At 46.5% G+C, this 23,875-nt stretch overlaps 2 protein-coding genes across 4 annotated transcripts in view; one reads left to right on the top strand and one right to left on the bottom strand.

The window, feature by feature from the left end:
* Positions 1-6,001: 6,001 nt before the first annotated feature.
* On the top strand, positions 6,002-9,557 carry TMEM187 (transmembrane protein 187). Its single transcript, XM_053297901.1, has one exon. It carries the CDS (start codon positions 6,252-6,254, stop codon positions 7,092-7,094), a length of 843 nt encoding a protein of 280 aa, XP_053153876.1. The 5' UTR covers positions 6,002-6,251; the 3' UTR covers positions 7,095-9,557.
* Positions 9,558-11,842: 2,285 nt separating this feature from the next.
* The window catches only part of IRAK1 (interleukin 1 receptor associated kinase 1), a 31,760-nt gene continuing 19,727 nt past the window's right edge, over positions 11,843-23,875 (bottom strand). For 2 of the 3 annotated variants that reach the window (XM_053297900.1, XM_053297899.1), the window contains 7 exons: positions 23,732-23,844; positions 20,863-21,067; positions 20,087-20,155; positions 19,736-19,951; positions 14,440-14,653; positions 13,147-13,269; positions 11,843-12,295 (listed from right to left, as the gene is read on the bottom strand). In XM_053297900.1, coding sequence (XP_053153875.1) covers positions 12,213-12,295; positions 13,147-13,269; positions 14,440-14,653; positions 19,736-19,951; positions 20,087-20,155; positions 20,863-21,067; positions 23,732-23,844 — 1,023 coding nt within the window. In that variant the 3' untranslated portion in view covers positions 11,843-12,212. The remainder of the gene's footprint in view (positions 12,296-13,146; positions 13,270-14,439; positions 14,654-19,735; positions 19,952-20,086; positions 20,156-20,862; positions 21,068-23,731; positions 23,845-23,875) is intronic. The other variant, XM_053297898.1, reaches the window with a different exon arrangement.

Raw genomic sequence — 23,875 nt, 5'->3', positions numbered from 1 at the left:
CTGCTGTGCCGTTTGTAGGAAGACCCGGATGTGAGTAAATTTAAGCTCTCCTTACCATAGATAAGGAAACGACACTTCCTTTTGCCGTGTTTTTCGAGGCAATACTGTGCGAGGGTTGTAATCTTGTGCACACTTGTCTGGGAATAAGCCCACACTGAACACAGTGAGGGTTGCTTCCGAGTAAGCATGCATGGGATTATTCTACACAGTAGCCTATATTAGATCTATTCAAAATAAGCTTTCCGCCTAGTCCTAAACATGGAATGCAACGCGGAAGTGAGCGTCCGGGTGATCCCTGGGCGGGGCGGGGGGGGGCTTGTTCCCCCAAGTTTCCAGTGCGCAGGCGTGCAGCAGCCTTCAAGTTCTAACTTCAATCATGTTGAGAAGCCCGCGAAACCGGCTGCGGTCTTCCTCATCGCACGGGGGAATACTCAAACCTGGCATTCTGGTCAATGGCCGAAATAAAGATTATCTATCTACTTAAGCCTGGCCACGCTCCTGCCTATCCTTCTGCTCCTTTCCGTTCCCCTGCAGTGTCCCTTCTCCCTGTGTGCTGGCTGGCTTCCTATCAAGATGTAGACTGCACGGTTCTGGGGGAGGGGACCTATCTAATTACATACTTTGCTTGGTTGATTAAAGTACCATGTATATCGATGGCATTGGATAAACAACAGCAAATAATTTGGGGGAAGGCTTTGTTTAATGTGCTGATTGAATTCACACGAAAAAAACCAGCGCCAGCCCGTCCGGCTTCATGATCTGGATTTGAGTAGTAACCGGATGCTGAAACTTTAGATGAGAACAGCAGAGCCTTTTGTACAGTGAAGTGTTTTAGAAGCCTCTAATAAAGCCATGAATTTTAATTCATCTAATTATTGCTACACATAAGGAAGTTTTTCTTTTAATGAATGAATACACTCACAATTGTCCTGCCAGTGCAACATTTTCTTCTTTTGTCATCATTACTGTTTCCCATGATCTGCAATAATTGGTTTTTGGGTTTTTTAAAATTAAAATATAACAGGAAGAGCTGGTAGAAGACATGAGGTGGGCTTTTGAAGGGTTTCAGAATGTGTTTTAGAGATTAGAACATAATTAAACAAGTGCGATGAAGAGACTTGTGGCTCCTTAAAGATTCAGACATTTATTGTAGCTGCAGAAGCCTTTGTGGACTAGTCTACAGCCCTCTTCATGGGATGTATTAATAAAATCCAGGGGTGCGGTGGGAAAGCTTGAGGAGCAACTCACTTAATGTTTTGGGGTATATATGGGTTATTGGGTTTGGCATGGGGAATTTCAGTAAAATTAATGGGGGACTCAAATGCTTGATATGGGGATCTGTACCCCTTTAATAATTAGATCAAGCATAGCAATGACTGAATCAAAACTAACGGTTTGCATCTGATGAAGTGAACTGTAGTCCACGAAAGTTTCTGCTACAATAAATATGTTGATCTTTAAAGTGCTACAAGGCTACTGTTTTTCCTAAAACAGACACACACAATTACTATTCTGGCAGTGGTAAACAACTACAGTGATCATTTTTATTAGATTACTAACACAGGAAGCTGCCATATACTGAGTCGGACCATGGTCCATCTCGCTCAGTATTGTCTACACAGACTGGCAGCGGCTTCTCCAAGGTTTTCACTAGGAATCTCTCTCAGCCCTATCTTGGAGATGCCAGGGAGGGCACTTGGAACGAAGATGCTCTTCCCAGAGAAGCTCCCTCCCCTAAGGGGAATATCTTACAGTACTTGCACATATAGTCTCCTATTCATATGTAACCAGGGTGGACCCTGCTTAACTAAGGGGACAAGCCATGCTTACTACCATAAGACCAGCTCTCCTCCCATGTTCTCATTAGGACTAGTAGTATATGAATGGGTGGCAAGATGGCCATATATTGCAGAATCCCCTCACCAACATGGTGACACAGTATACTGTTGCAAGCATGCAACCCTCTGCAGGATCCCCATCAGTGAGGGCTTGGCCACCTAATACCAGAGTTGGGGAGTAGATTTATTCAACCTATCAGCAATGTCTTCAAGTGCATTACAGTACTTTCCTCATAGGAGGGAATGGCAAGTGTTTTCTTACATGAGAACAAAACAGAGATGCAGTTGGGAATGTTATTGGGTTAAGGACTAAACCTGTGCCGGTCATACTACTGTGTGACAAAATGCTGGAAACTGGCTTCCATAGAGAAAGATTAGGGAGCTATGTCAGATAACCCAATGCAGCCTCATTAAAATAAATAATTCTGTGGATTATCATGATGGTTCTATAGGGCACTACCTTGTTTTATTAGTCCATGTACTTCTAATGGCAGCCTCATACACAGGCATTTAGCAGTTGGGAGTTTTTGCCACTTTTTATGTGCCAGAATGGGTGTTTTTTTGTTTTGGTTTTTAATTATTAAATTTTAGGCTGCTGTTAAAAGCATAGGAGCGGGCTCAGAGAAAAGGTGGCAATCTAATAGCGAAAAGATGCTCAAATTATTCACATTAAAAACTTGGTTTTTGTGGAGGTAAGCTAGACTAGCCCTCAAATAGGTCACATGGTGCCCCCCCCATTTTGCCAAATTGCACATAACTGCAATTGTAGCAATAACTGTGGGTTTCCTGCTGCAGCTTGTGGGGGTGGGAGGCATATCCATCCCTGCAGCTGTGGGTGGCTGTCGGGTAGCAGGTGGCAAGTGAACACAGGAAAAGATGCAGGGAAAAGCTATTGTCTGTCCCCTACCCCCACACACTTGTATGCAGCCTAACCATCCTTAATGTTAGATGGACCCACTGCTGTTTCACCAGAATCTGGCTTAGTTGTATAATTCTAGAGTGCTACATAAGAGTATTGGGCCAGAATTTGGGGCAGCGAAGCAGGAGGTGTGTGTGTGCACAGGCGTGTGAGTGCGTGTGTGTGTGCACACACACACATACACACACTCCTGACTCATGGGATATAATCCACCAGGAATTCCCCCCCCCCACAAGCCCCACCTAACTGAACAAGAGCTACACAGGTACACTTGCTTACTGTGTTCTTATTCAGTTCCCATTCATTTCAGTTGAGTTTGCATAGGTGGGTTATGCCCCAAATTAGTGAGAGGGGTGAATATCATTTGGATTTTCCAACTCAAGTCCAAAACGTTTTAGGCCAATTCTATACCATTGCACTGTGGGTTTTGTTGGTGGAGGCAGGGAGGCAGGGAAGAAAAGTTAAAAATAAATGTACGTTCAAAATATTTATTAAAAATAAAAGTACAAATGGCTCTATGGATTCATAAAAGAGTGTATGCAGATGGAACATGTACAGGCCATAATCTGCAGTATCGCTGTGCACAATACAAATATACTTTTCAGCTCTATCAGCAACACCTTCCATTAAAGTAGTTTGGCACCTAAAAGTGCACTGGTGGTTGTTTAACCATATCTGGATTCTCCTTCCTCCCAACAGAGCATGCCTTCCAGAGACAGTCACAACCTTCACCTCAGCTTTTCATTCTCCATTTATTCCCTCTCTTACACAGCTGCCATTTTCAAATGTTTATTAACAACGTTCTTTGCACTCTTCTGCAAAGCTGTACTTCAGTTTTTGGATTCTCCATTCTTTGTTATTGCCTTCTTATTTTTTCTAAATGGCCACTTGTGGTGTGCAAGCTTAATACAATCTTATTGATATGACATGGGAAATTCAAAGAATGGAGCAATATACAAATAAACATACATATTGCAAGACTTCATAAGATTAAACGACCCACCTAAAACTGAGAAGAGGAAGACATGCCTTTTTGTGTCGGGAACAGTTTTTGATCCTCTTCTCAGCTTTCAGGTGAACACAGTGAAACAATCATCTAACTTGTGTAAGTAAGCTGTCTTCTTGCAACTTAGGAACACAGGAATATAGGAAGCTGCCATATACTGAGTCAGACCATTGATCTATCTAGCTCAGTATTGTCTTCACAGATGGGCGGCGGCTTCTCCAAGGCTGCAGGCAGGAATCGCTCTCAGCCCTATCTTGGAGATGTCAGGGAGGGAACTTGGAACCTAGATGCTCAGTGGCTTCATCCCTTAAGGGGAATATCTTACAGTGCTCACACTTCTAGTCTCCCATTCATTTGTAACCAGGGCGGACAAGTCATGCTTGCTACCAGAAGACATTCTACCTGTTGGTGTAAGTGAGAGAAGCAGATAGAACGCAACTGTGCAGTTCTAGAAAGTGATGGCATATGCATAATGCAAGTAAAGAAGCTGGGGTACTTATCTACTCAAATAATGTTATTCCAAACAATGTTATGCATCCCAAGTAATTACTCCAAATAATCTGCAGAGTGCAGACAGACAGCCCCCATACCAGCCACAGTAGGGACATGCAGATGGCATGCCTCTCTCCCCACACGCCCCAGCCAATATCTTCTCCTCCAGATCTTCTCAATGACAAAGGGGATGCAGGAGTTTCCCTCACTATAGAAATAATTTGTGGGGTGGGGATTTGTCTTAGCCCACAGGGAGAATGTCCTCAGAGCCTAGGGTTGCGGTATTCAAGCGTCCCAAATCCAGGTGGCCTAATTTACACATTATGCAAATTATGTGGTGACTAATTTGCATTTATTTATTTATTTATTTATTTATTTATTTATTTATTTATTTATTTATTTATTTATCTGACAGATTTGCATACTTCCCCCTCTTTCTCTGCCCTCCCATGTGATCGGATCCAGAGTTGGAGTAAAATCCGGGCAGCGCATTGGAAATCCGGGTGGAATTTAGCAGCCATTCCGGGGGCTACCCTAAATTATGGGGGACATGGCAACCCTATCAGAGCCCAACTCTTTCCCCTACCTGTATGTGCCAGACAGAAGGGAAACAAGCAGCAGGTCCTGCATGTTCCCTGGCAATACAATCCTAACTTTCAGCCATTTTTAGGGGTATATAGGAGGCAGAGGACAATTTCAACCCGCCAGTAGTTTTTCTGCAAAGGTCAAGTGTATCTCTTAACCTGCAGTCCTCCCCTGTAGGCTCCTAAGGGATCCATGCAACACATTCATTTCATATAAAAAGTAATGGCTCATTCGAGTAAGCTGAGAGTAATAGCCAGTTTTGAACAAAATATATCATAAGGTCAACTGCCTTTCCCTTATACTTAATTTGTTAATTTTTGTCCGTTTGCTATTTTTCAACTCTATAAGAATCAGTTATGCTTTCAGGTGTATATGACTTTTCCAGTGATAGGCATTTTAGCTGTAGCAGCATCCAAACTCCAAATCTGTCTTTTAAGTCTCAGAGGGAAGATCTACACCTTATGAGGCAACAAGGTTGCCGGGGGGGGGCACATTTGGAGGGAATAATTATCACAATTGGTCCCTGCCAAACACGTGTATTACCTTGGACAAGCACAAGTTTGCAAACTTATGTTTGGTAAATGTGGTTCTGCTCCAAAATTCCACAATAATGCTGCCTTTGCATCTCAAGGGATTGGATAACCAGACATTTCCTGAACAACATTCAGGTTTTCCTTCCAAAGATATATTTGGGTTCTGTCACCGGTTGCTGTTCTGCCCAATTACACAGAGCTTTGCACTGTGTAGGTTTTGCAAAGCTGACATTTGTACTACAGAGGTTCTTTTGAAGCAGGTGGTAGCAAAGCCTCTGGAATAAATAGCCTGTACTTTGAAGTACAGGATGTCTTCCAGGCCTCGGCCCAAGGGACCATAGAAGGGAGCTTGGCTCTTGCTATCCCCATGGTTACAAAACACAAGCTCTTGGCAAGGAAACCACCTCACTCCCACCCCCACAGTGCAGTGATGTCACCGATGGCCAATCCTGCCACTGCAGCTGTTGCATAACTGCAAACACTGGAAGCAGCGTGACTGCAGTGGGCTGCTCAGGTAACAGCCAGACTGGCCTGTGTGTGTACATAGTAGGCCTGCTTAGGCACCAAGGTCTGCTCTTGGAAGGTGGGCTTTGGATAAAGGAAGTGGGCGGGGGGGGTTGAGGGTTGGCAGAGCATAACTGCAGGAGAATGACACAACTGTCCCCGTTGCCATGAATACGTGGTGGTTCACCTTTTTATGCCTTTAGTGGGAAGAGAATCAAAGTCCACGCTGTGACAGGACGCTCCAACTCAGAAGCCTCATCCACGTCCTAGTCTCCTCTCTCCGGGTGAGAAATTGCATTCAAGAGAGGAATTCAGAACACGCCTGCAGAACTCTCCCACTTACACACACACACACACACACACACAAACAATCCATGGAGCAACTAAGCAGCCGCAGCAGCCGCTCAACTGTTGAGCAAGAAGATTCATGTGAGACTTTGAGGGGGACTGCTATGGAATCAAGCCACCGAGAGCCACTCTTGCACGTGGCTGGAGGTCTGGTGCTTTGTGTGGGAGTTGCCGCTTTAGGGGTCTTTGATGGAATTCACACAGACGTTGGGTATGAGCATTATGCAGAACCAACTGTGCCAGGATTTCCTGCTGTACTGGCTATGCCTGCCAATTGCTTGGTCAACTTGGCCTACCTACTTCTGGGCTGGTATTGGCTGCCTTCGGGTGGCAAGAAAGGCCAGGCACACTACCTCCAGGAGGTCTTTGCCCTCATGGCAGTTGCATATGGACCCGTACAATGGGTCCGGCTCTGGACACAGTGTCACCGGGCAGCAGTCTTAGACCAGTGGTTGACATTGCCAATTTTTGCTTGGGCTGCAATCTGGTGCTACTTTCTGGAGCATGGGTGGCAACCAGGTACTTTTCTGGCCATGGAAGTGACATCACTGGCAAGCTATAGTCTGTCATTGCTTCACCCCCAAGGATTTGAGCTGGCATTAGCAGGACATATATTCACCGTGTTTTGGAGAGCATTGAAGGTACAGAGGCTTTGGGGCAATACCAACTCTGCCTGGATTATGACTCTGGGAATAGTTTCTTGCCTGGGTTTTGTAAGCCTCAAGCTGTGGGATCAGGAACTAGCACAGTGGACACCCTTCCGCCGGCTCACTGGCCACTTTTGGTCCAAGATCTGCGATGTGCTGCAGTTTCATAGTGCCTTCCTCTTCTTCACCCAACTGGGCAGAGGACAGCTGAAGTCTCAGTGACAACCCTTTACAAACCAGAGCTTACAATCTCATCACCAAAGGACGTAAACTACAGCGGCAATGACAGAGGGATGTAATTTTGTTAGATTTGGAAAAAGAAACAAAAACCTAAAGGGGGTGGGAACTGCCCTGGCTTAGCTAAATCTGCAGAAAGGCCGTATTGGATGGGATGCTGGTAAGGAGCCCACTTTCCACAGTGTCACTTGTATATGTCCTGCCCCAGCCCTGTGTCTCCAGGCTGGTAATGCTGCTTTTACAGCTGTGTATTTAAGAATATCAGCACCCACAGGGAAGTTTCTTAGCACTCTGGGAAGTTCTGTGGCTCAGACTTTAGATGAACTTCTAGGGCAGTGGTGGTTACTCTCCTTAGAAATGTCAAAGTACAAAATAGTGACACTCTAGATCAGGCCTGCACAACATAAGGCCCGGGGGCCGGAACTGGCCCGCAGGGACTATTTTTGCTGGCCCCCAGGTGGGAATATCCTGTAGCAACAGCTGGAGCCACAAAGAGTTCATGGCCTTTCCCACTGATGAGCAGCCCTGGCTCAGTGTAATTGGCCACTTGAGACCAGATGTTCCCAGCCCCTGGACTTGAGCCGACTGACACCATCACTCTCTTCTCTCGCCTTCCCCCCAGACTCCAACCTGCTGCCCCTCACTTTTATTAATATTTTAAATAATGTTATTGTTGTAATTAATGTGCATAGAATTGACCTCGGCCCCACACAGCAAGTCATGGTTGGTTCCCACCCTCCGGGGTATTTGAGTTGTGCACCCCTGCTCTAGATTAAGGGTGTGTTCGAATCGAACAGAGGCTTGGTGCTGAATGGTGCCGCAGGGAGGGGTGCGGTGATCAAGGGCTTTGAGAAAGAGGAGAGCAGGTCCTTGCCGCCCCATGCAGCTTCCTGCTGGGGCCGCGCACGTTCCAAGTCCCTGCCTGCAATGCCAGCACACACATGGTTCCGTGCATGCATGGGCTTCATTTGCATGGTATTGCTGACCATGCAGATGGCATCTGCACATGCGTGGATGCCATGTGCATGCTGGCACCGTGCCCAGGTTATTGGGATACACACCACCCCAGCAGGAAGCTGCATGGGGCAGTGGAGAGCAGGTAAGGATGTGCTCTTCTAAATCTTAAAGCTTCCGCTCACTACTCCCCTCCCTTCCCCTCTGGCGCTGAACCAGTTCTGACCTTGTCCAAACCAGTTCAGAGCCAAACCTGTGCTCAAACCTTGCTTCATGCACACCCTTTTTCTAGATCCCACTGCCAGTATATATGTAACTCCCTCATTCCTTGAAGTGGTTTTGCTTCTAGCTTACTGAACCAGGGAGCTGTACAGCACAGGAGACAGGCCACAGTTAGGCCACAGACTCTTCTGTTCAGAAATGTTATATATTTTCCCTGCCTGTACAATGGATTGGCCATCCATGCTGAAGTGGAAGAGAATGTGGCATTTTCTTAACTCTCAGGTTTCTTTATCAGTCCCATAATTGCATTCAGTCACATAATTAATAGGTATTAAAACAAAAATCATTGTTTTAACTTCTATCATTTTCAAGAAAATATACTTTAAATTTAGCCTGTCAACCGTGGAGACTGAACATGCACCTTCTTGGATGATGCAGTTATGGCATCACTTTCTTGTTCTGCTCTGGGACAGTTTTACTGCAGCTTATTCTGCTGGGCTTTCTCTGCATTGCTTTGGTGCCATCAGGTCCTAAAATTATTAAGTTGAGAAACTACATGGGGGGTGGAGTATTCATCCAACCAAGTAACGAGGTGGCTGCGGCTCTAATTTGGGTGGGATACTGCTGGGGCAGGGGAACTGAGGAACTCTTCGATACTACAGGCCTTTGGTATTATGAAGCCGTGGCAGCTCTGGTTTGGGGAGATACTGGAGCAGGGCTAAGGAAGTCTTTCTCAGTTTCTGCACTGGAGATGATTTAATGAGAGATGCTCGAGCTCTTTCAAAAACCAAAAACACAACCATTAGGCCCCATCCTTGAGCTCTCTGACTCCCTCCGAGTCTCAGGATTACTATGTCGGGTCTTTAAAAGTAGTGGGACCAAGCTCAGCAAGTCCAATGCAGCCCCTGGAATTGTGTTCTGAAAAAAAAAAAGAGGGAAACCAATGCCGATGCTGGAGTCTTGTTCTAAAGTATGTTCCATCTCTCCAAGGCCTTTAGATGCACAAACTTGGCTCCACGGCTGTGTCCAGAAGATCAGGTTGTAACAAATAAATATTTAATTTCTGTCTGTCGTAAAAACATCTGGTTGTAGTGAATGCTTGACATGCCTTCCACATATTCTCATCCATAGAAAGACATATTCAATAAAGGCTTAGTGACTGCCATTGATGCTTCTGTAACCCTGAGACGAGATAAGGGCAATATGCTCTTGTACGGTTGCCTTTGATGGTTTTTATTTCCAGTCCTCCCTAAAATACACCTTAACATGGAATCTGCCACTATATACTGAGCTCTAGTTTTGACAAGAGTTCTCCACCATGGCTTTGGGCTCTTTAACATGGAGCTAATTTTTCCCTACTATGATGGCGCAGCGGGGAAATTACTTGACTAACAAGCCAGAGGTTGCCGGTTCAAATCCCCGCTGGTATGTTTCCCAGACTGGAAAATATATATCAGGCAGCAGAGATATAGGAAGATGCTGAAAGGCATCATCTCATACTGCGTGGGAGGAGGCCATGGTATCCTGTATTCTACCAAAGACAGCCACAGGGCTCTCTGGTCACCAGGAGTCGACACTGACTCAACGGCACACTTTACCTTTACATCAGAGAGCCCCTTTTTTGACAATCTTATTTTTATGCAGTGTTTGAACATCAAGGGCATAAAGGGGTATTATGTAACTATAGGATAGCCAGCAGGGACTTCTTGCCGTGACCCCCATTTTGCATTACCTGCCCTCTCCCCACTCAAAATCACAACCAACCATCTTTTCCTCAGTTTTGTCTAGATTCAGCATCTAATCAGCTTGTCAGTCCCCTACCATGGTCAAACACCAAGTAAGCACTGAGAGTGCAGGACTTCAGTTTGATGCAGAGACCACCAGGGACGCAACTGGAAACTCACCCTGATGGGCCTGGGGAGCCAAGTCATTTGTTACTTGAAGACTTCCTGCCAGAAACAAATCAGATGCTGTCCAGAACCACCGCATGAATTTCTGTTAGGTCTTGCAGTTTAGTCACCAGCACTTGATAATCAATAGTATTAGACCAGACATCATGACTTCACAGGATCAATGCAGTACAACTGCCTTTCTTCGCTCACTTGAAGGAAGTCAACCAAGTCATCAACGATACCATATCCAGTGTTCCATCCTAGTTAATAAGAGGGTCCAATTCAGATCCCTCCCCCATCCTCCAAATTCTGGCACCAACATATGTCTGTGCACTAGCCCATTTATGTGTAGACTCTACCCACCAGTTAAGACAGCTACTGAAGCTATAGATGGCTGCGGTACTGACTCTGCATATGTATAGGCCAAGGCATAGGGCAAGCAAATTTTAAATGTAGCACTTACTGACTGGCAACATGGAGCACCTACACAGGGAAATGTTTTTTGGTTACCAGCAATGTCACATTTAATAACAGGCTGCAGCCTGAGGCATGTTGGAAGCCCTGCCTACCATCTTTAATCGTTAGTCAAATAAAAACTAATCTTGTTCCCAGCTGTGCAGCAGACACTGCAGCAGCTTCAGTTATGCAATTCACTTCTACTGAATGTTTAATAACGGGATGCCACGGGTAATATTAACAGAGGTAGCTATTTTGTTGAAAGGATCAAATTATGTCTCATTTAGTTTGTATGATTAAATTATATAACAGTTGAAAATGTGCGTATGTTTCAAGCGGAAGAAAGTATTAATTGTGGTAGCTACTTATGGGGAGAGACTAAGGGCAAGAGCTTTAAGTTTTGTACTGGCTGAAAGACACATTCAAGTTTTAAGCTGGACAAGCGTAGGGTAGTTTTTTGGAGGGGGAAAGAGAGACTTACTTGCACATGGCCAACACGCGTTCTCTGGGTTCTGAAGAGGCCATCCACAAGAAGCCCAAGGCGGCTTCAGCTAACTCAGCCTCCCACTGGAGCCCTGGGGAAACGTAATGCAGGTGCCCGGCAGACAGCCGTTTGCAAAGCCAGGGCTAGTCCTGAGAGCAGGCAGGCACTCTCTCCCTTCTCAGCACTAGTCATCATTTAGCACTGTGTTAAACGGAAGCCTAACCAAATCCCTTAAAAACCACTTCACACCATGGTTTCATTGGAAGCTCAGCAAGGTTAACCTCAATGTCTGTGCAACAGTAAATGGTGACTAATAGAGAAAGGAAGGGAGTGGAGAAATCCACTCTGGAGAGGGCAAGAGTGCATGTTCCCAAGGCTGGCTTCCAATCTGCAAATTACATCTGCAGTGGTCTTGCAATGAATGAGAGCGCCAAAGTGAGATTCAGTTTGACATGTCTGCTTCCATCTTGCTTCCCCATCTGCCTGCCCCATCTTTTCACACCGGAGGAACAAGAAAGAGGAAGGCAGACACAATTTCCAGCCTGCTGGGAATCCTGGAAGGATGATGTTTCCTCTTTACCAGCACTCACCTCCTACAGCAGAGAGAGGCTGGCTGATTTAAGTTCAAGTCGGTCTTACAAACAGTCTCTGCATCTTATGAAAAACAAAAACAGATTTCTGCTGACAGCTAACAACAGTCTGCAATCCAGAAGGATTCCGACAGGTTACAAATATATAAAACTTTTTATTTATTGTACCAGTTCAAGAAAAAAGAATAAATGTAGTGAGGAGACTGTGTGTGTAGGGAGTGTCATAAGGGTAAAAACCAGCAACATAATCCTCTACCCCTTCCAGTCTTGGTATAGGCTTTGATCAGGTATATTCCATATACCACCGCCTCATTTCAGCAACATTGCTGGCCTGATGCCAGATTCCAAGAGAAACCCCTGTGGTGCCACTTCCGTGGGATGAACAGTACCCGCTAAGGAACACACACACACGCACAACTACCCATGGGAGGGTGGGACCTGTCATGAGGAAAGTGCTACCAGCGCTGTGAGAACTTTAATCATTCCATGCCCATGTGTCTTCACTTCACCGTGTGCTTTCACTGTGTGAACTGGACGTCTCAAAGTCATCACTCTCTTCAGGCTCGCGAGAGGGCTCTGCAATGTGCTCTGGGAGGGGAGAAGAAAGATAAAACCTTGCAACAAAATTTCTACCTTATTGTGAAGTGCCAATCCCTTTCTGGTGTGCATGTGTACAGTAGTGGTGTACACGGAACCGGCAACTGCTGATTCAAAGGTGGTGGTGGGAGGACCGGGGAGGGTGCTCTTACTCCCCTCCCTGCCACGTTTCCCCTGCTGGTGCTGTCCATCAAAACGGTCCCGTGGGGCGGCAGCGTCCCTCCTTGCTGCCCCGGTACGTCGCAGACTGGAAGTACGGACGTTGCACTCACTCATGCATACGTTGCAACGTAAGCACGTGCAGCGGACACTTCCAGCCACTTCCGGTCCGCAACATACCGGGGCAGCAAGGAGGTACGCTGCCGCCCCACAGGACCGTTTTTATGGACAGCGCTGGTAGGGTAAATCCAGCGGGGGTGGATGGGTGAGACCACCCTCCCAGCTCCTTAAAAGGTACCCGCCCCCCACCTTCAAACTGGTGGAACCGCCGGACATTCGAACTGGTTCGGAGGTCCATAAAAAGGCCTCCAAACTGGTTCCGTGCACATCCCTAGTGTAAACCCCTCCTCTCCTCAGCACGGGTCAACAACAGCACAGTGCCTCAAGCAGCATCCTCTCTCCTCCCATGCAAACCATGCTAGGACCATAGTACTGGAGTGAGGTGGGGAAGTGTCCTAAAGCATACCTGGCAAGCACAGAGATCGTGAGGATGAGATTGAAGGCAGACAGTGAAAACTGAACGGCCTTTCTTGCATTCCACTCCCTAAACAGGATAGTTTTGAAGACTGACAACTGCCACCCTCCAACTGTGGCAGCAGCAGGGGAGGGAGTGGGGTAGTTACCTTCCCTCAAGGGTGCAGAGTCAAGCACATCCAGGCTGTCTAATGCCCCATCTTTATAGAGTGCCAGCCGTTCCATCATGCGCCTCCGTGCAGAGTTGATGATAATCTGAGGAGCAGAGTAGCCTGGAGGGAGACAGTGGAAGATCTGAGTGACTCAGTAAGGCAATCTCGTGGTTTTAGTCAGGGGTGAAGTGGGGTTGTTAAATAATAATAATAATAATAATAATAATAATAATAATAATAATAATAACAACAATAATAATAATAATAATAATTATTATTATTATTATTATTATTTCGATTTCTATACCGCCCTTCCAAAAATAGCTCAGGGCGGTTTACACAGAGAAATAACAAACAAATAAGATGGCTCCCTATCCCCAAAGGACTCACATTCTAAAAAGAAACATAAGACACACACCAGTCACTGGAAGTACTGTGCTGGGGGTGGATAGGGCCAGTTACTCTCCCCCTGCTAAATAAAGAGAATCACCACAGTAAAAGGTGCCTCTTTGCCCAGTTAGCAGGGGTGTTGGATGGTTACAAGGTGTCACCAAACAAGCTAAATGGGGATGGAAAGATGTCACCAAAAACAACATGTGGATGGGTGTCAAAAAGAAAAAAACACCAGTTAGCTAGCATAGATGGGCCTAAGAGGAATACACTCTTTTTAGGTTTTGGACCTCCTTTGATCACAGTTCAACATTCCACAAAGCCTGGATGCTCTTATGGTACAGGTGGTGGCCTCCCTTTTAATTCCAGCATGCTAGGCGGGGGGAGGGGGACACAAACAGAAAGCAGGAGGAAAAGTCCTTGTCCTTGCAGAACTGAGTGTATCACACACATTTTCCAAGCAGGTACTCCCTTACCCCTTACACTACAATCATAACCACACTGAAAAAACAAACGTCTGCCTTTTACGACGACTGTGTGCATATTATATGTTCATTCTCTTTCTAGATAAAATTTGCAATTGCTGCAATGTTAGGGCTTCCAAACAAAAGCTAAGGAGAGAACTGTTAAATTTCTTCAACATCATTGGTGTACATTTATATTTGTTTAAGACTGCTGGATATAAACAGCCAATTACAATAGTTTATATTTCAGTTTGTTTCACAACAGTTAACTTTTAATCAACTTTTAACTTTTTAATAGTTAATCCAGGCCTTTGTGTGAGCGATTAAATGTGTCTCTCTGTTTAATTCAATGATTTAAATATTTGACTGGCCAACCTATCTGGAAGAGGCTCAGGATGGGGCGGGGGGCAAGAAAGGGGGCCAAAGGGCATTTCACCTGGCTGGACTGTGGGGTCACTGCCTCTTGGCACACTCCTACAGTTCAGCAACTCGAAGCTGGCCTCTAAGCTCTCATCACTCTCTTCAGGCTGGTTGAGAGGCTCAGCGGGATATGAACTTTCCTGTGGCGTGTGCGGTTGTCTTGGGGTCAAGCAAGAGGCAGAAGGCTCCTCAAATAGGGACAGCTGTAACCGCTCCAACTCTTGGTACACCTGTGAGACAGAAAGAACAAGTACTTGAGTGATCCTGTACTAGACAGTATAAAGGCACAATCATTCTTCAAAATGCCCTGCAAGGGCCACTATTTTATTTATTTAACATATTTGTATACCACCCATTACCGAAGTATCTAGGCGGTTTACAGCAATAAAACAAACCAAGAAATTTTAACTGTTAGAACACAAAAAGATCAAATTAAAATACCTATAAAAACTACCAAATAGCTAAAAAGCTTGGATGAAGAGCTGGGACTTTAGTTGTTTCCTAAAAGCCAACAGGGATGGAGCAGCTCTAATCTCAGCAGGAAGTGCATTCCACAGCCCTGGGGCAACTACAGAGAAGGCTCACCTTTGAGTCGGGGAGCCGGCGGCACCCTCAGATGAACCTCCACTGAAGAACTTAATAGGCAGCGGGGTTCATAACAAAGAAGGCATTCTCTTAAACACCGTGGGCCCAATCCGTTAAGGGCTTTAAAGGTAATAACCAGCACTTTGTATTTTGCTGGGAAACCTATTGGTAACTATGACTAAGAAGACAGCCTGGCAGGAACTCCCATTCCGTTCTTGAGGCTTTATTGCCCATTCCATGGCTAGCTTTACCATGAAGAATATGCAAGCCACTGCTGACAACTGAAAGGCAGCACTCAGCACAATGAACATGCTGGCTTGACCATTCTTCCCTCCATCTCAACCTGCAAATGTATATGCAAGTCTTTTTAAGAATGGCTGCCATATAGAATAACAGTGGCAAATGCAACATAGCTGGCCTATCAGTGGGAGCTGCTAGTGACTACTAGTATGAAGCAGCAGGTGCAGATGTAGCAGTGCCTCAAAATTTGGCAGGAAGACAGGGCAGGGGTGCCACATATATGTTTGTTTCTTCTAGACCACATGCCACCACCCTGCTCCCTACCCCAGGGCAACATGGGATTCATATGCCAGTCAGTGCCATGAACTTGCTGCTGATGCACTCCAAGATTTCCTGGGGCAATGTTCCCTTCTGGCTACAGTTACTATTACTGGTTCCCTCTGACTGTAGGCCCTATGGGAGTGTATGTTTGTGGGGAAATCTCCTTCCTTTTGCACACAAACCCCTCACCCTTCTCCAGGCATGAAGGTATATAGTTCCCCACTTGTTTAAAATTCATGGTCCACCCAACAGGTATAATCATATAATGAAAGAATGCATATATTGCCATCAACAATTCTGTCAGACTAAAACTACCTTAAAACCCACAACTCTTTGTCAGTTCAACCCTGAGAGAGGTCTTCCAGCAATTCTGAATGATATCTTGATGCTCTAAAGCAGGCATCCCCAAACTGCGGCCCTCCAGATGTTGCTGAACTACAATTCCCATCACCGCCAGCTACAATGTATTGTGGCTGGGATGATGGGAATTGTAGTTCAGCAACATCTGGAGGGCCGCAGTTTGGGGATGCCTGCTCTAAAGGGTGGGATTCCATAACAGAGGCACTGAACAATACCACCCCCCGCCCCCACTGTGTCCTTGCTGCCCATCTATTGTAATTTTTAGCCTACTTTGCAGTAGGCTTATGAGATCACCCGGTATTCCGTGTGTGTGTGTGTATGTGTGTGTGTGTGTGTGTGTGTGCCCACCACCCCCAGCCCCCATCAACTTTGTAAAGCCTGGACAAATATGAACCAAATCAGGTACAGTTGTAGGGACACCTCAGTGGCATAGTTTGTGATGATGTCATCCACCTCAATTCAAAATGGCAGACGCATAAAAGTTTGAGGCTTGAGTGGGCTAACTTGTGAACTGCCTAACCGATTTGAACCAAATTTGCTATAGCTGTAGGGACACATAGGGATGCCTCAATGACATAGCTGTGATTATGTCATCCACCCCAATAAAAGATGGTGGGCGTTTGAACATTTGAAGCACAAGTGGGCTAACTTGTTAACTGCCTAAGCAATCTGGACCAAATTTAGTCCAGTTGTAGGGATAGTGAAAGTAAAGTAGGCAGATTAGTTCTTACTAGAACAACTTGTTATAAGTTTTGATAAGAGGTTGTTCACTATCAATGTACTATTCCTCACAACCACAAAACACAGGTCAATATATATGCAAAACCAAAACCACCTTTGGATAATTGAAGGCACTTAGTATGGTCTGAGGGAAATACATGAAATATCAAATTAACACTGGGAGAAAACTGTGGTTTTGCCAATCAATTCCCCACCACCCTTATCACAAATCAAATGTATTTAACAAAAGGGAAAAAGGGCTGAGGCAAATGCCAGACTGCAATCTTTGAAACTTCTGTAGCTTGTGACTAAAACTTCTGTAGCTTGTGGCTTCAGGTAACTGAAGTGAGCTTTACCTAGTCATTGCCTCAGCTGTTGCGGATTAAAGCATCTCAGCAGTTGGAATGTTATTGAAAATAGATACCAGAAAAGGCCTTCAGAGAGGTGGGACGCTATGTAGGAGCTGGGAATGGAGTAGATAGTGTCAGTCAACTTAACGTAAGAAAGACCCTGCTGGATCATACCAAAAGCTCCATGTAGTTCAGCCTTTCGTTTTCCACAGTGGCCAGCCGGATGGGTCTGGGAAGCTTGCGCTAGAGGAAGGAGAGAAGCACCTCTCTGTTCACTTTCTTGTCCCCTCTTCAGTCCCTTTTTCTAAACTAAAAAGCCTCATGTGTGTTTGCTTTTCCTTGCAGGAACAAAGTTCCAGCCCCCAGATCTTCTTGGCTGCCCTTTTCTATATGTTTTCTAATTCAATGATATCCTTTTTGAGCTGCACTAAGCAGAACTATCTATATATTTCATCCTCATAGACGTGCCTGATGTGTGGAGTGTACGTCCCAGCACTCAGCTGATTGGCTGAGCTGCGGAGGTGCCGGATTGGCTGGGCACCAGCAGTCGGCACCATTCACAAGAGCGGTGGGCCGTTTGGGGAAGCTGGCAGCAAGGTGGCTGGCCGCTTAGGGAAGCATGCAGCTAGCAGTGGCCCGCTTGGGGAAGCAGGCTGGCGGCGGAGGCCGGGTCTGGAGGGGAAGGGGCGGTGGGGTGAAGCCCCGGCACCCATTTGAGGCCAGGTTGGGAGGGGAACGTGGAGGGAGAACAAGAAGCGAGACTGGGGCAGGAGGCGGTGGGGAGGGAGCTGCAGGAAGAGAGATGGGGAAAGGGGGGGGAGTGTAGAAGAAACAACCAACCAATTGAATTCTCCCAACTAAACCCCTAAAAGTAAGTAAACTACCGCACAGATGCTCTGTGCGGGTTCAGCTAGTATACAGTACTCCGCATGCAGCCACACTGCAGTGTTGTGAAAGGGCATCAGAATATTAGCAAGTTTTTTCCTCAGTCCCATTCCTAATGATTCCTAAGATGGAATTTGCCCTTTTCACAACTGCATACTATACATGGATATTTTATTTCTATACATCTATGCAGAGAGAAAGAGTGAGAGAAGGCTGAACAGCATGTGTGAGTAGAGTGACCTGGAGGATATGAGTAGTCTTGGAGGAAACTGATTATCTAGACCCATTTCAAACTGGTTTTCGGGTGGGCTATGGTGTGGAGACTGCCTTGGTCGGCCTGATGGATGATCTCCAATTGGGAATGGACAGAGGAAGTGTGACTCTGTTGGTCCTTTTGGATCTCTTGGCGGCTTTCGATACTATCGACCATAGTATCCTTCTGGAACGTCTGAGAGTGTTGGGGGTGGGAGGCACTGCTTTGCAGTGGTTCTGCTCCTACCTTTCTGGCAGATTCCAGATGGTGTTGCTTGGAGACTGCTGCTCTTCAAAATCTGAGCTTTTATATGGGGTCCCTCAGGGTTCCATACTGTCTCCAATGCTTTTTAATATCTACACAAAACCGTTGAGCGAGATCATCCGGAGATTTGGTGCTGGGAGTTATCAGTATGCTGATGACACCCAAATCTATTTCTCCATGTCAACATCAGGAGAAGGCATATCCTCCCTAAATGCCTGCTTGGAAGCAGTAATGGGATGGATGAGGGATAACAAACAGATTGAATCCAGACAAGACGGAGGTACTTATTGTGCGCGGTCGTCACTCGGGAAGCGATATTGATCTACCTGTTCTAGATGGGGTCACACTTCCTCAGAAGGAACAGGTACGCAGTCTGGGAGTGCTTCTGGATCCACACCTCTCCCTGGTTTCCCAGGTTGAGGCAGTGGCCAGAAGCGCTTTCTATCAGCTTCGGTTGATACGCCAGCTGTGTCCGTTTCTTGAAGTTCATGATCTCAAAACAGTAGTGCACTTGCTGGTAACCTCCAGACTCGATTACTGCAATGCGCTCTATGTGGGGCTGCCTTTGTACGTAGTCTGGAAACTACAATTAGTACAAAATGCGGCAGCCAGGTTGATCTCCGGGTCATCTCGAAGAGACCATATTACTCCTATATTACAGGAGTAGCACTGGCTGCAGATAGGTTTCCGGGCAAAATACAAATTGCTGGTTATAACCTATAAAGCCCTAAACAACTTAGGCCCACGGTATTTAAGAGAGCGTCTTCTTCTGCATGATCCCCATCATCCACTACGTTCATCAGGGGAGGCTCGTCTGTGGCTACCTTCATGTCGTTTGGTGGCCACCCAGGGACGGGCCTTCTCTGTTGTCGCCCCGAGACTTTGGAACGCACTTCCCGTGGGAATAAGAGTCTCCCCATCTCTAGTGGCTTTTAAAAGGGGTCTAAAGTCTTATCTTTTTACCCAAGCTTTTTAGCTTTTTAAATTTTTAACTTTTTAACTTTTTAAACTTTGATTGTTTATTGTTTGTTTTAAATTGTTTTTACTATTTGTTTGTTGTGAACCACCCTGAGACCTTGGGTTAGGGCGGTATAAAAATGTGCTAAATAAATAAATAAATAAATAAATAAGTAAGTAAGTAGAGAATGGACTCAAAGTATTAAACACACATCCCCACCTACACATTTACACAGATTCCACCTGGAAACAGATGCCAGAGGCAGGGGTTTGTCTAGAGCTAACTAGCAATTCTGTGATGCATGAGACTTTCAGCCAAGCAGAGTCTAATGCTAGCGCTTTAAGGAAAGGACCCCAATAACCTTTGTACCACCCACCTCAGCCATCGGAGGGCGGCGCTTGGCCCGCCGGTGGAGGCACTGGCATGCCAACCTGCCAAGTGTTGCCCCCAGTTGCTCTGGGCAGGGCCCAGCCAGAGGATCTGCATGCTTCTGGTAGAGATGAGTGCCAAGCTGGGAGACTTGGGAGGGACTGGAAGATGTTGCGGCGGATGGCAGATGGGCTTCCTGCTCTTCTTCATTTGGCAGATCCTTCTGAAGGCAGAGAGGTAGATATCCATCAGAAAAAAAGTGGGTGAAGATGCTGGCAGGGATGGAGCAGCATCAGTGACGACTCTTTCGCGTCGGGAGCAAACAAGAAATGCAGCAGGGGGTGGGAGAACGTCTCACCAAGTACTTGCAGCGCCCATGCGAGTCCACCTCCATAGGTTGTCTCCCTGACAAGATTTCCAGAAGTACCTGGAGGAAGGAGAAGAGGGGCAGCGTTTAATCAGTTGGCACACGTACAAATAGCAAGGGATGGGCAAATCAAGACAGGTGTGCACACAACACACACAGCTCTCGACACTCTAGGTCAGCCCAGTTAGAGGACCAGAAGGCGGCACCAAATTCAATGGGGCTGAGTCAGTGAGCAGTGCCAATATTCTTCTGAGACAACCTCCCTCCAACACAGGGAAGCTGGTAAGCAGCTGAAGAAGCAGAAGGGGGCCTGGATGATGTGTGCATCTGTCAGGATGCAAAGTAGCAAGCAAGGGGGGGATGGGTCTTAATCAAGATGCCGAGAAAAACGGAGAGGAAGGAAACCATCCCACAGGCATGTAAGGATAGTGGATTGGGATGGGAGGGGGAGAGAGACACACACAACTGTCCCTGAGCCACAAGGGTATGGGGGCTGCCAAGGAGTCCCCCCAATCCATTATTGCTTCCCCCACTTTTGCCAAGGCTGAGCATGCTACCCCCCGCGAGTCACACCCCTTCCCCCTGTGTCGGCACACCAAAGCAGGGGGTGTGGCTGGCCAACTGGATCGAACGCATGGCCCCTTGCCCTCTCCGGCCAGCCAGTACTTAGTTTGCCAGCTAGGTGCTCTTTCTCTCCCTTGTGAGCCCCCGGCCATCCCATCTTCATGCACGTTTTACTGTGCTCCTCCCATCCCCACATTCCTCACCACACCGAAGCTGAAGACATCGATAGCAGTAGAAAGTGTCCCAGTCCGGACATACTCAGGGGGTAGGTAAGCCAGTGTGCCCCGCACAGTCTGGGTCTGGCCCAGTGAGCTGCTCAATCCTCCCTGCTTTGGCCGGCGGCTGAACCGTGCCAGTCCAAAGTCAGCCAGCCGTGGGTTCAACGCTACATCCAAGAGGATGTTAGAGCTGTAAATGGTGGGGGATTGGGGGGAAGGGGAAACAGAAAATGGTTACATACAGTCCCTGGAGAGTAAAATCTCAATTACAAACTAGCAAAATCCCAGGACATGCCAAGCATAAAAGCTGACCCTAACAGCCTAATTTCGGCCAGTTAACTATCACACTTTGGATACAAAAAATGAGCAGCAGGGAAACCCAAGGAAGGAAGTGGAGAAAAGGAACCTTCCACTGCAGTGTCCACAGAGCCAGCAGGCCCAAACCTCTTCTTGTATATAAGACCGTGTAGTGCATTGATATTCCTAAACGTCTTTCTTTCTTTCTGTAAAAAGGATTTTTGTGTAAAAATGCTTGCTAGTCTGTGTAAAGAGAGATGACAGGGACAAAAGTTCATGGCTAGTAGCCACTGAGAGAGATCAGAGTGTGCAATCAGAACTGGGATTCAGGAGAAGAGTGCAGTGGAATTCAGAAACAGAGCCCAAGATTTTCATGTTGGAGAGCTGGAAGAGAGTTGTCTACAATAGTCAAAAGAGAGAAACAGAGCTGGACAAGGAGTCAGAATCAGAAGACAAACTGGTAAGCATGGGGTGAGGATCAGTGAAGAATCCAAGGAAGGAATTGCTAAATATGATAGTTTATCAGAACTGGTGCTGTAACCAGAACTGTTAAAATACTTGCAAAAGAGTGCAGTCTCTGAAACTGCACTGCAGGGCTGAAACCACTCTCAAAAATAACCACACTGGGCTGAACCTCAGAACTGTGAAAAAGAACAGCATCTGAGGCTGAATTAAGGAGAAGCTGAAGTGATTGCCAAGGACTCTAAATTGATTAAGTCAGGTTAGTGGGTGCATTTTCACCACATTTTGAGGCTATTCACACACGCATGCAAAACCAGGCTAAGGGAGCCCAGCCCAGTTTTGCATGCACATGTGAACCACCGGGATCAGACCGATAGTGGCAAACCCACCTATGAAGCCTCCCTTGAAAATGGGGTTGGGAGAACGAGCGCTCTCCTAACCCAATTTCCTTGATTGTGTGTCTGCCACAGCCGCTTGCAGACTCGGGGAGGGGAGGAGGGGGGATCCCCATAATCCACCAAGCACTTGTGTGGTGCATTCTTGCCGCTCCAGGCGGCAGGGCGACAGAGGGCGGTGCCAACCCTTGGATCGGCAGGAGCCAATGCAGGAGCCAGTGCTCCTGGGCAGGTGACCCACCCGCCCAAGCAAAGCAGACTGCTCATGTGTGGGGAGGAAAGTGCTTTTGGGCTTCCTCCCCACAAACCAGGTAGCACTTTCTCACTGGTCGTGAGAAAGGGCTCTTTGTTTATTCTTTATGCACTTTTGGTTGGGGTGTCTTTTTGTTTCTGTACTGAACTTGTTAAGCAGCTATTGATTTAAAGTGAACTAACTGCAAAGTAAAATTACTTGTTTATCTTCAAATAAAAGCCATTGCTTCTTTACTCCACCCCATGCCTATTGGCCTTACCACTCAACCAAGGTTTGCTTTTTGGCAACAGAGGTTTGAAAGGCCGTTACAGCAGACTCAGCCAAAAATCTAAAAGTCTATTTGGTGGCAGTGGTTAAACTTGTAATTTTCAGGGAGATCGGTGACATATGGTAGCAGCGGTGTGGATCCTCTACACAGGGCGATCCAGAAAAAGAGTAGAGACACATAGTGGGAACTTTGTAAGAGTGACATGGGGCATCTTAAAAACAAAACAGGTTTTCATCAAAGACACTTGGAAGAGTATTCATTCAGCACACCAGGACTCTGGATTGCTTTTTGGCAAGCCTACTACAGGACAACCTCGATACAGGAAATGAATCTGCTGCTTTCCCCTCCAAAGCAACAGACCTAATACTTGAAAGAATGTGGCCAGAGTTGTGTGTATGCAGTACTAACACATTAAAACTCTGGGCCCAGGCAATCCGAATTCTGCAACTTGCTTAAATTACACCAACTGAGCACATCTACATAATTTATCTTACTCGGCAAATTTACTGTGGTTTTGCTTATCATGGAGAGGAGCTGCCCCGCCTCTGATCACTGAGACATCTCCAGTTGCAAGGGAGTAACAGCAGGAGAGGGGGCATGCCCTCAGTTCTTGCCTGTGGGCTTCCCAGAGGCATCTGGTGGGCCACAAATACGACAAATATTTACATACTGCTTTTAAACAAAAGTCCCCCAAAGTGATATAAAGAAATAAAATGGGTGGTTAGGGTTTCAATAAATAAATAAATAAAATGGTTTGGTTGGTGAAACAGGATGCTGGACTAGATGGGCCTTGGGCCTGATCCAGCAGGGCTGTTCTTATGTCCCTTCAGCCATTCCTCTGGCTTCTGCTGTTTCAGGAGGCATTTCACTCGCATGCTTTCAAGCAATATCTTGTAACTGCAAAGGCTAGAAACTCATTTTTTAAGAATCTGTGATTTCCAGGAAGCCAAGTTATGCAGCCAATACTCCATTTCTTTGGAGGCCCCTTTCAGTATCAAACACACACAGCACCCTATCTAGCAACAACTGCTTCCGCCTCACCTCAAACCAGAGACTCTTAAGAGTAGTGGAACAACTTCTCCTTCCCTCCCAGAGAAAGCAGCCATCCTCCTATCTAGATTAAAACCAGGCCCCATTAGATCACCCCAGGATGGAAAGTGCCCCTCCTCGCACTCTCACCTCTTGACATCCCCATGGATGAGGCTGGGAGAATCGCTGTGCAGGAACTGAATAGCTCTCGCAGCTCCCACTGCCACATGGAGCCGCTGAGCCCAGGAGAGGCAGGGACCAACCTGAGAAACAACAAAAACAGATCAGCAAATG

Source organism: Hemicordylus capensis, chromosome 2, assembly GCF_027244095.1.
Source record: "Hemicordylus capensis ecotype Gifberg chromosome 2, rHemCap1.1.pri, whole genome shotgun sequence".
Taxonomy (NCBI): domain Eukaryota; kingdom Metazoa; phylum Chordata; class Lepidosauria; order Squamata; family Cordylidae; genus Hemicordylus; species Hemicordylus capensis.
This window is presented reverse-complemented; position numbering and strand designations above follow the sequence as displayed.

What these genes read in the sequence shown, in the direction of transcription:
- TMEM187 (XM_053297901.1), top strand. Translation starts at nt 6,252, where the DNA reads ATGGAGCAACTAAGCAGCCGCAGCAGCCGCTCAACTGTTGAGCAAGAA.